Genomic DNA, 12,438 nt, shown 5'->3' with positions numbered 1-12,438 from the left:
CCTTCATAAAAGAGGAATTGAGTATAGAAGCAAAGAGGTGCTTCTGCAGCTGTACAGGGCCCTGGTGAGACCACACCTGGAGTACTGTGTGCAGTTCTGGTCTCCAAATTTGAGGAAAGACATTCTGGCTATTGAGGGAGTGCAGCGTACGTTCACGAGGTCAATTCCTGGAATGGCGGGATTACCTTACACTGAAAGACTGAAGCGACTGGGCTTGTATACCCTTGAGTTTAGAAGACTGAGAGGGGATCTGATTGAGACATATAAGATTATGAAAGGATTGGACACTCTGACAGCAGGAAACATGTTTCCGCTGATGGGTGAGTGCCGAACCAGAGGACACAACTTAAAAATACGGGGTAGACCATTTAGGACAGAGATGAGGAAAAACTTCTTCACCCAGAGACTGGTGGCTGTGTGGAATGCTCTGCCCCAGAGGGCAGTGGAGGCCCAGTCTCTGGATTCATTTAAGAAAGAGTTAGATAGAGCTCTCAAAGATAGTGGAATCAAGGGTTATGGAGATAAGGCAGGAAGAGGATACTGATTAGGAATGATCAGCCATGATCATATTGAATGGCGGTGCAGGCTCGAAGGGCTGAATGGCTTACTCCTGCACCTATTGTCTATTGACTAAGTATGGGCAATGGCTACCTGCCCACCAGATAAATGAAGTTTGGGGCAAGTTGCTGACACCATCGCCAGGTGATCTTCCCTGCTTGGTCTGGATGTTGGCAGCTTCTTGGAGTCATCTTCCCAGAGGCAGGCCCAGCCCTTTGTCACTGAAATCATGAGTCTATCAGAAAAATGCAAAGGCCACAGCCTTGGTTACAATTGTTCCCATGACCCTACGAGCTGTGTGCATGGTGTTTTCTCAAGTATTAAATTGAGCGAACTCATCACCTCCATTGTGATGCTTCCTTGTGGTTTCCTTCCTGTCACAGCTGCGTGAACCTCTTGCAATGGGGGTGCCATCCATCCAGTGCTCCAGGCTCTCCCACTGGGGTTTCCTGCTTTGGGAGGCTGTCCACCATCTTGAATTAGACTGCCACACATGGCTGGCCTGTTAATTAAATGATGCCAATATTTTTACAGTGCATTCTATTCCGAACAAAGTTATGAGTGTTCTATTTCCCCACGAGTCACTAATCTGCATTGTGTGTTCTGAAGAGTACAACAGGTTAAAACAGTACAAAGTGCTATTGTAGTTCAATTATACTTGCAGTCATTCATTTTATTAATTTTTTTTGTTACTTGCCTTTATAAGGCAGTAGAGTAGCAGTTTAAGAATCTTTGGTGCTCTTCTAAATTATTACAATTTTTCATAAAGGTTCTATGTGCTTTGTACAGCAGACTGGAAGGACATTGTTCAGCAAAAGTGTAAGCCTGTATACAAATAAATATTTTTGCCTTCGATACTGATCGAGAATGTGCTCTTGAAAGAGCAGTGGAACATATTTAATAATAATTTTCAAATGTAAATTGAATATCGACATTTCTGATCAAGCTGTTCAGACTTGTTATTACATACTTCTGGAGCTGACGGGACTTGAACCTAAGCCCAAAGGTAGGTTACACTACCACTGCACCATAAGAGCCCTCTGCAAACTGGATATACCTGTAGGGGAGAAAATTGTAAGTTTATAGGGAGAAGGTAGGAAATTGGGACAAATTGGAAAGCTCTTTCAAGGAATCAGCACAAGTAAAATGGGCTAATGTGCTCTTTCTGTGCGGTAAGATTTTATGTTATCTTTATAGGCTTCTATAATGTATCATAAATGTGTTGCAACCAAGCATTTCTGTCACATTCTTGTCACCAAACACGTTACATCCAGATTTAATTAAAAACAGAAAACAGTCTTAGTGATACAAACAATTCTTTGTTACAAATTGAAACAATCTGAAAAATAGAAAACCAAAACCTTCTTAGTTCTTTTTACCTTAAGGGAGAAATTTGCCAACAGTTATTTGTTCTCTTTGTCACTAGCATTCTCTGAGCTTTTGAACACTTTATTACAATCACCCCACACAGATCAGTAAACTTAAAGGTACAGGCCCAATAAAACATAGATCAGTTTACAGTTAAACATAGCAACTGTGCTAATAGTTTGAAAAGGAGGCTCTCAAGAATTAAATACTGCCTTTCATTGGGCGCGACGTGACAAAATCAGGTAGCAGTAACTATGACATGAAAGCAGCTGTCATGTTATCATAAAGAAAGTTCAGAGTATCCAGGATCACTGCCTCTGAGCTCGAAAGTCTGAGTTCAAGTCCAACCTGCCCTAGAGTTGATTAAAAATAATTTTTATCATAAAGTTACATGCGACCCATGATGCACCTTGCTGTGAGGTTGGGATTGTTTATACACGACAAAGTGTGATAGGGGCTAAGTCACTTCTGTCCATGCAACAAAGGTCAAAAATTGGATAAATCTTCCCTTGAAAGTCTGCATCGAACGTATAGATCAAGCTCAGCTCATCAGGATTATCCACATTGTAGAAGGAGAGACGCTTTCCTTCATAATCCAGGAAGATGCCAATCTTCCGTGGCCTCACAAAGAGTGTAAGTTGGACTTTGGGATTCTTGTATGCCTCATAAATCTTTCCTTCCTTCACTCCGATCATCCAGACTCCATTCTCGGGAGTCTTATTCAGCTTTCCTTTGCGGCCTGTAGTTCCTTTGATGACACCAAGACGCCACTTCATCTTCTCGTTGACAATCACTTGCCAGTAGTGCTTGCCTGAGGAAAAGCCTTTGTTGGCGAGGATGCAGGTATTGTAGTCAAATCGTTCCTGTACTAATGACAAGCGCTTGAGGTATGTTCCACATTCTACCCTGGTGCTTCCATTGGTTATGATTAGAAGTGGGTGCGCAGTGCTGGGATCCAATTTTAATTCCTCTGGGTCTGAAAAAAAATAGAAAAAACATTCTACATGGGGAAAAGGTCTAGCCTGGAGATAAATATGCAATTCTAGATTGCATTTTATCGATTTACACTTTACTGTAAATATCACACAACAATACCCATCTCACTGAAGATGCTACACTGAGGTAGATGCAGACCAATTGTCTAATTTTAAAAATTAATTTTTGAAATACAGCTGGCAAGACCACCATTTATTCCCATCCTAGTCACACTTGAGATGGTGGTTGGGTGGGGGGTCATTCTCTTGAACTGCTGCAGAAATTAGGAATGCAAATATCACATTGGCTATTATTACAAGAGGCTTGAAGTTCCAGAATAAAGAGGCCTTGGTACAGTGTACATGGCTTTGTTGCGACCACAGCTGTAATATTTTGTGCTGTTTTGGTCTCCACTTAAGGAAGGTTTTACTTGCATTGAAGACATTACAACAAAGACTGGTTGTTCAGTTATGTCAGGCTGCATAAATTGGAACTGTACTCTCTAGAGTTTAGAAGAATGAGAGGTGATCTCATTCAACAGAAGTTTCTATGTCACCAATTACAGCACCAACTTAGATGCAAAATACCTCGGCACAACCTTCTTTTGTTACAAGATTTATTACAGAAATAAAATGTCCAGTGTTACAGAAAAGACTACAGTACAGCAGGCCACGCTGGCACTTAGCTTCCAGTCTGCACTGGGCCCTGGCTCCACACCGTGCCAGTGACACACCACATTGGGAGACGGCTATGGGAGGCCAGAAGGTCGCCATGCTGGAAAGCTGCGATGGGTAGCCAATGTGCAGGCTAGGAGGTCGCCATGCCATGCCGCATGGCCACTACACCAGGTCAGAAAGTCGCCATGCCAACACTGGGAAGCCGCTGCGGGATGCCATGACATGGTGGGAGGCCACTGTGGAAAGCCAGGAGGCTGCTACAGGAGGCCAGGAGACCATTGCATCAGGTTGCGGGACTGGTACGAGAGGCCGCAGCGCCAGGCCAGGAATTGATGCTTGCTGGAGTCCGACAATCATCAATCGCTAAAGGCCAGGAGTCAAAGCGAAGAAAATAAGAAGAAAAGAGAAACAGTACAAGGAAGGAAAAGAGAAGAGAAAGAAAAGAAGAGCGGATGAGCTTTAGCTGGAGCATCTTGCAACAGAACATACAGGATTCTGAAAGGGCAGACACAGAGAGGTTGTTTCTTATATCTGGGAAATCTAGAACATGAGGACAGAATGTTCAGCATAAGAAGTTGATCAGTTGAGGAGAAAAAAAACTTCACGCAAGAGTGCTGTGAACCTTTGGGATTGTCTGCCCAGGGTGTAACTGCTGCTGCATCAACAGCATAATTAGGGCTGGGATAGATGGATATTTCAAACTCCAATAAATCACAGGATATGGGCAACATGAAACTGAGGCAGAATATCAGACTTGATATAGAGTCATAGAGATGTACAGCATGGAAACAGACCCTTCAGTACAAGCCGTCCAGGCCGACCAGATATCCCAACCCAATCTAGTCCCACCAGCCAGCACCAGGCCCATATCCCTCCAAACTCTTCCTATTCACAAACCTATCCAATTGCCTCTTAAATATTGCAATTGTACCAGCCTCCACCACATCCTCTGGCTGCTCATTCCATACACGTACCACCCACTGCGTGAAAAAGTTGCCCCTTAGGTCTCTTTTATATCTTTCCACTCTCACCCTAAACCTATGCCCTCTAGTTCTGGACTCCCCGACCCCAGGGAAAAGACTTTGTCTATTTATCCTATCCATGCCCCTCATAATGTTGTAAGCCTCTATAAAGTCACCCCTCAGCCTCCGACGCTCCAGGGAAATCAGCCCCAGTCTGTTCAGCCTCTCCCTATAGCTCAAATCCTCCAACCCTGGCAACATCCTTGTAAATCTTTTCTGAACCCTTTCAAGTTTCACAACATCTTTCCAATAGGAAGGAGACCAGAATTGCACGCAATGTTGAATGCTGGAGCATGCTCAAGCAGCCTATGGTCTATTCTTGTTCCTATTAGATCATGTTATGACAGGCCATCTTCAATGCTGTTATGAGAACGTTCTTAGGTTCCAAGATACTATTTGCAAGATGTGCTGCAGAAATTCACCAAAGGTCCTTAGACAGCACCTTCAAAATTCACAACCACTTCCATCTAGAAGGACAAGGGCAGCATATACATTGGAATACCACCATCTTCAAGTTCCTCTCCAAGACATTCTGACTTGGAAATATATCACCATTCTTTCACTTGTTGCTTAGTCGAAATGCTGGGACTCTTTTACTAACAACATTGTGGATCTACCTAAAGCACACAGACTACAGCAGTTCGAGAAAGCAGCTCAGCACCACCTTCTCAAAGTCAATGAGGGATGGGCAATAGATGCTGCCTCAAACCACAAGAGAATAAGACAAAATAGACACAACAGTTAATGGGTGGATTGCAATAGATTTCCACATCAGGTTGATACATGTTTTGAAGGGGAATGTGGATGTGATGGTGTTCACTTGGACTTGCTGCCCTTAGCCTTCTAAGTGGTGGAAGCCACAGGTGGGATGTGCTATCAAATGGATTTTGGTAAGTTGCTTCATATATTCTGTAAATGATACACACAGCAGTCACAGTGTGTCAGTATTGAAGAGAGTGGATGGGGTGTCATAGAGTCAATAATTCTGATTCCTTTCTTCTGATTGGCATTGAGATTGTTGGAAGAGCTAGAAAACTAAACATAATGATAAAAACAATGTCAACAGATGCTGGAAACCAGATTCTGGGTTAGTGGTGCTGGAAAAGCACAGCAGTTCAGGCAGCATCCGAGGAGCAGTAAAATTGACTTTTCGGGCAAAAGCCTTCGCTTCAGGCTCTCTGCCTTTATTCCTGATGAAGGGCTTTTGCCCGAAACGTCGATTTTACTGCTTCTCGGATGCTGCCTGAATTGCTGTGCTTTTCCAGCACCACTAATCCAAAACTAAACATAATGTCAAGTCTTCACCCCTATTCCACTGGGATTTTGTAGTGCTTACTAACCTACAACCTGCTGTTATACTCATAACTGCTACCTTATTTTCTTCAGAAGGATGACCAAGCATATGGAGAATGTATCTGGAATTCCCCAAGTCAGGGAAGGGAAACATTTGATTTGATTTGATATATTTATTGACTTTAATTATTTATTCTCACGTATATTTTGTTACAAAATACAGTGAAAAGTGTTGTATAGTGTCACCACTCTCCGGTGACATCTGAAAACACAGAAAAATAAACCAAAACATAGAATATAAAGGCAGAAAATGAAGAAATAACGAATGTTCAACTTTACAGTTCTTCTTGTTCAGTCTCTGTCGTAGACCACGGGCCTGGTGGCCAGATAGAAGTTGCCTTTGTGGAGCTGCCATCACTCAAATGAACGTCGCCACACTTTGGCGCCATCTTGCCTCCACCGACACCAATACGTGTCCTTGATGGACCTCGCCAAAGCAGACGCCACCAATGGCGCTGGGTCTTGCTGTAGGATTGTGGTGTACGCCCAAATTCGCTTCTACTGCCACCTCGATGCAACTGCGCTGGATGCAGACATCGCTGAGAACCCAAACCCACCTCTGCCACAGCAGCCATTATTGCCTCATTAATGCAGAAGCTGCAGTGAACCCATCTGACACTATCGCCTTGAGTCCGTGCTGTTGGGCCTGGTTGAGTCCGTTGATGCCATCACTTCGACCGAGCGCTTCAGCAAGAAGTAAGAGAAACCAAAGAGACAAAGAGAAAAAAAATGAGAAAAGAGAGAAAAAAAGAAACAAAAAGAATAATGAAGTGGACAGGCTTAGAGGTCCTACTCTATCACCATCCTACCAGACATGAGAAACTGTCTAAATTCCAGTTCCCACTGGGGACTCTGAGAGGAGAGGGAAACTCATCAGGACTTCAGTATTCATCTAGGTAAAATAAAATACACATTCATATCATTAAAACCTCTTTGTGCTGACTCAATTTTGGAATGAGTTTGGAACATGCCAGTTCTAAGTAAGCAAAAGAGAGTGAAGTGAAGCTGTTCTCAATTCCGAACGGATCTGGTTAGTTCAGTTACTGTTACAACAACTATGTAGATTGCAACATCTTAGAGACACACCCCTTAAAATGTCTGGATGGTAGTGGCTAAATTTAAGCAGGTTCAATTTGTGTTTTGCCTTCCTATTCAACAGCACTGCACAAGTCCATATACAGATACACAATGTGGTGTTCTGTTTTTTTTCATTTAAAAGACCAAAAGCAAACAGGAGTAGAAGTAGGTTATTCAGCCCACTGAGTCTGTTTTGCAATTCAGTGACATCATGGCTAATCTGATAATCCTCAATTCCACCTTCCTGGCTTTTCCTGTGACCCTTAATCCCCTTACCCTTCCCCTGATTAAAATCACGATGCAGTCTGCATAGCCCTCTCTGATAAAGAATTCCACAGATTCACTGCACTCTGAGAAAGAAATTCCTCCTCATCTCTCTCTTAAATATCCTTTCGGTTAAATTTGCTTTGGGATAGGGCTGACAATGGCAAAGAGAGACTTATTTTTCTCCAGCCCAAGAATCTGAGTCATCTCCCTGAACCATTGTAATCCTAGTACTGAAGAGGTTTCCATATTGCTTTCAGGAATTAAATTTTGGCACAGCAGTGATGAAAGAAATTGTGGACACAGAGATTATTAAATGGGCAATAACTCCTTTTGCCAAATTGACATGTTTTGCACTGTGTTACAGGTACTCCCTATGTGTCTGAGTCAGAGGGATATGTGAATTACATATTCCATATTTAAGTATAGAAGCACTTATTCAATGATACAGCCATTATTTATGTTAACACTACTTAATCTTTTCACCTTGTTCTCTTATTCTTTCAGGAGATAATTTTGATTATAAACTAACACAAACATATTTTCTGATAAATAACTTAATCTATAAGTTCTACCTGTAACAGCAACAAATATACTTAGTAACAATCTCTATTCATGTTCACCTGGATCATACATTAATGCCATTATTCACACTTAGCTATGAGGAGACAATTCTTTTATATAATTCCCCTTGCTCACACAATCCCTTAAATCGATTCATCTGATATTGAGTTCACCATTCAAACCCACCTGGTAAAATCCTCTTTTGCAGTTTTTTCCAGACGGTCAGTTTGATATCATCATCTCTAAAGCCTGGTTTGAAGGAGATGGTGCTGATTGCTTTGTTGGACTGTGGTTGTGTCACCAGTTTGCAACTAAAAGAATCATAAATGGATTAATTGCTCAAAGCCATACAGCCGTGTAAGTTTGTGAAGTTTCATGCCTTCCCAAAAAAGTTTTGAAACAGACCTGAAGGGCAATGTTTTCACACACAAATTGGTTCATATGTGAAATGAACCACCAGAGTAAATGGTAGATGCAGGTAGAGTTACAGCATTTAAAAGACATTTGGACAGGGACATGAATAGGAAAGGTTTAGAGGGATATGAGCCAAATACAGGTAAATGAGACAGGTTTAATTTGGAAAATTTGGTTGGCATGGATGAGTTGAACTGAAGGATCTATTTCTATGCTGTATTACTCTATGAATCTTTTGATTACCAAGGATATATATATGTTCTTCTTCGAAAAGTAAAAAATAAATAATTATTCATAGAGTAATACAGCATCTATCACTGAGATTTTGGGGAAATGGGCTGAACAATCAATGGTTTAATTTCTGGGATCTAGATTCAAATCCAGCCAGCTTGATGAAGCAGTAATGTCTTCTGCCCTGCTGTCTGTGAGGTACTGTGTGAGGTCATGTTGGGTAGTCTCAGTACAGTTGAAATTGGCATGAAAATGAAATCAGAAATTGCTGGAGAAACACAGCAGGTCTGACAGCATCTGTGGAACGAGAAACAGAGTTAACATATTGAGACCAATGACCCTTCAAAGGGTCTCCAGCAATGTCTGTTTTTGTATCAGATCTTCTTTGTTTGATTAAAATCAGCATGGCCTGACAAGACACAAGTCCAATTCAACAGATGGATCTGTTCTATTTGAAACTGGAAGATTGAGGGAATTGGTGCAAATTGAGGATGCTCTTCTGAGACATATTATCAGAAAAGACTGAATTGAAACTTTATATCCGAAAGTGTTATACTAAGCAAGAAATGTTTGCTCCTGACAATGAGTTTCTTAAATGTTTCATTTCAACACAGTTAATTTTATCTCTATATTGTTGGCCACAATTGTTCTTTAAAAGGTGGCTTCAGATGTTGATAAAAAGCCCCTTTTGCCTCTGCTGGATCGATCAATTCAAATCCCATGTAATTGACTGTCTTGTCAAATGTGTAGTCAATTCAATTTTCATTGACGCTAAACTTTGTTTCAATTCATGGTTGAGTATTCATTTTCTATTAATCCACGTTTAAAATCTTCTAACTGCCCCCTCCATTCTTTCAGTCACATTCCAAACCAATTTACCAATAATTGGCAACAATTGTCCATCCTAAGTTGAAAGGCTCAGACAACATCTCTGAGCAAGGAATCCCAGGTTCAAATCCCACCTGCTCCAGAGATGTGTAATAAAATCTCTGAACAGATCGAGTAGGAAGTATCTTCAAGACAATAAGACATAGCATCAGGAGGCCATTCAACCCATCAAGTTTGCTCTGCCATTCAATGAGATCATGGCTGATTGTATAATCCTCAAGTCCACTTTCCTGCCTTTTCCCCTAATACTTTACTGATTACACCTACCAGGGTCTGCTTAACCTTTTCATTGCTTACGTACTTCAATATGGATTTTGCATTTTCCAATCCAACATAATTTTTGCTGATGCATCTACTCTATCCCGTACCAACAATGCTAACCCACCATCCCTAACTTTGTGGCTTTTATTTTGAGAAGTCACATGCCCCTGAATATTTAGTTCCCAGCTTTGATCTCCTCATCAATGTCTCCATAATAGTTATGAGATCCCACCTGTCACCTATATTTGTGCTGTTAGTTCATTTATTTTGGTTTGGAATCCACTTTTCTCTGTTCAAGTGAAAAAAAGTCCTAAATGTTCTTTACTGACTCTATATTAATTTGAGCACTCATGAATCAATCCTGCACCTCTCCTGTAGCTCTAACATCCTTTTTACAATATAATGCCTGAAACTATTCTAACTCTGGCTAAACCAATGAACAAATTCAACACTGTTTCCATGTTGCAAATACCAAAATGGATTTGTCCTCCTGTACATACTTTAGACTGAGTGTGTCCAACGATGGCCTGCAGGCCAGATACAAACTTTTCATAAAGCCCCATGTCTGCTTTACTGAGAGACATAAGGTTTGCATAATTAATCATCACATACCCTTACACAAGCAGGAGCACAGACCAAGAAACAAGATGATGTGAAGTGCAAGTTTTTTAAAGAATTTTTTTGTTTTATTTATTTGAAGCCAGTGTTTCAAATTCAGGTAAGTTGAAGTGTAAGATTTTGCAAGGAGCCATTCCTCCAATCTGGGTCAGCACGATGGCTCAGCGGTTAGCACTATTGCCTCACAGCGGTAGGGATCTGGGTTTGATTTCCGCCTTGAGTGAGTGTCTGTGTGGAGTTTACACATTCTCCCTGTGTCTGAGTGGGTTTCCTCTGGATGATGGCCATTCTAAATTGTCCGTAGTATGCAGGGATGTTAGCAATGGGAAATGCAGGGTTATGGGGACAGGATTCAAGGATGGGGTGTGGGATACTCTTCGGAAGGTTGGTGCAGTTTCTTTCCGCATGGTGGGTTTTCTATAATGTGTTCTGTATGTGTCTCACCCTGACTGAGCCAATCAGCAACAAGAGTGGGAGAGAACTAATCTGTGATCGGAAGGGCCGCTAGCAGCCTGGCATTGGACCCTTGGCAGTGAGTGTGGAGATTGGGAAACTCTAACTTGGGGAGGAGGGGAAGGAGATGAGAGTTGCAGCACGATGAGAGGGCAAGGAAAGTCAAATGGGCAAAAGAGACTGCAAGCCCGGCTGCGACACTGAGGGTGGAAATGATCAGCTGCTGGTTGCTCTTACTCATTATATTAAAAAAATCATTTTTTACCAAATTTCATTGAAGTGTCTCAAGAAAGAAAAACTTTCATATCAATATGAAATAGAAATTTCCTGGTAAATACTCTTCCTCTCTCTATCTCTGCCTCTTAACCAAAAAGGCAAAAAAAATCAGCTTTATTATTAGGTTTTGCTGCTTGGTACTTTTAATGGCCATTTCTATTAATGATGCATTTAATTGATCAATTTATTGCTTTTGATTTTTTTTGATGAAGTAGGAATGTTGTAGGAACCCTTCTCTTTCTGAAATGTGTTCACCAGTCCCCACAAGGAAGAGAAAAATGACATGTCCTCCCACAGTGTAAAAGGATAGCCAGCTCTATTGTAGGTGGTCAAGGGTGTATTGCACACAAAGCACTGAGTCATATGAGTAAAGTCACTGAACTGGAAATTATAACCACCCATTACTAAGTAAATACTATAATCATTTATTAACTGAGGCAACAATCTTATTTATGTGAAAAACTATTTGCTCTGTTTGATTTATTTGCACTTGACTCAGTTGAAGTGCATGAGTAACACTTATCGTGAATTAGATAATGACTTGTGTAAACACTGAGGTGATAAGAATCATGAGCAATGTAACACAACCGAGTGAGCCTGACACAAAGAGATTCGCACCCACACACATTGCACTAAAGAAAATGCTTTCAATCTCCGAGTTTGATGCCCTCCCCTATCTAGCGGTCACCCCTTTTAAAATTAGCACATAATCTTATTTAATCATTTCTCCCACTAGTGTTCATTCACACACATGAGGTACCTATTTTAATCTTGGTAACTGAAAGATAAGATATCTCAGGACATGCGCTGAAACATTAGAGATACTTATAACTCAGTCTGTTAGCAGGAAACAGACACATTCACTTACTATACATTGCATGGTTTTTCACTATGGGGTTTCATTAATTCAGTTGTTTGACAACCTCTAACTTCTAGGTTTCTATTCTTGTTAATAATAATTAAAGTTATTAATCTAAATTTTCAAACTGCTTTGGTGTATACAATAAAATCCATAGGACATAGGACAGCAAGCAGACCATTCAGCTCCTTCACTGAATGAGATCATGACTGATCTGATAATCTTCAACTCTTACTTTATTCCCATAACACTTGATTTCTTTATCAACTTCAGTTTTGAGTTACTTAATGATTCAGCCTCAACAGTCCTTTGCTGTAAAGAATTACGACATGTGTAAACATTGAGATGATAAGAATCATCAGCAGTAAAACACAACAGAGTGAGACTAATACAAAGAGATTCACACTCACACATCGAAAGAAGAAATTCCTCCCCAACTCTGTCTTCAACGTGCGACCCTTATTCTAAGATTATGACCCTTGGTCCTCGACTCTATATCCTAGGGAGGCTTGATGAACAAAGAGACCTTGGAGTGCAGGTTCATAGCTCCTTGAAAGTGGAGTCACAGGTAGATAGGATA

The 12,438-nt window shown here is 41.0% G+C and overlaps 1 protein-coding gene across 1 annotated transcript in view; it reads right to left on the bottom strand.

The window, feature by feature from the left end:
* Positions 1-1,818: 1,818 nt before the first annotated feature.
* The window catches only part of LOC122564123 (E3 ubiquitin-protein ligase TRIM50-like), a 30,436-nt gene continuing 19,816 nt past the window's right edge, over positions 1,819-12,438 (bottom strand). Inside the window, exons 5-6 of the mRNA XM_043718723.2 lie at positions 8,045-8,169; positions 1,819-2,902 (exon numbers count right to left, since the gene is read on the bottom strand). Of these exons, the coding sequence (XP_043574658.2) occupies positions 2,358-2,902; positions 8,045-8,169 (670 nt within the window). The 3' untranslated portion in view covers positions 1,819-2,357. The remainder of the gene's footprint in view (positions 2,903-8,044; positions 8,170-12,438) is intronic.

Source organism: Chiloscyllium plagiosum, unplaced genomic scaffold, assembly GCF_037043375.1.
Source record: "Chiloscyllium plagiosum isolate Xiang-an unplaced genomic scaffold, Cpla_swu_hap1 HiC_scaffold_31, whole genome shotgun sequence".
In the NCBI taxonomy this organism is placed as follows: Eukaryota; Metazoa; Chordata; class Chondrichthyes; order Orectolobiformes; family Hemiscylliidae; genus Chiloscyllium; species Chiloscyllium plagiosum.
Note: the sequence above shows the minus strand (reverse complement) of the source record. Positions and strands in the feature narration are given on the sequence as shown.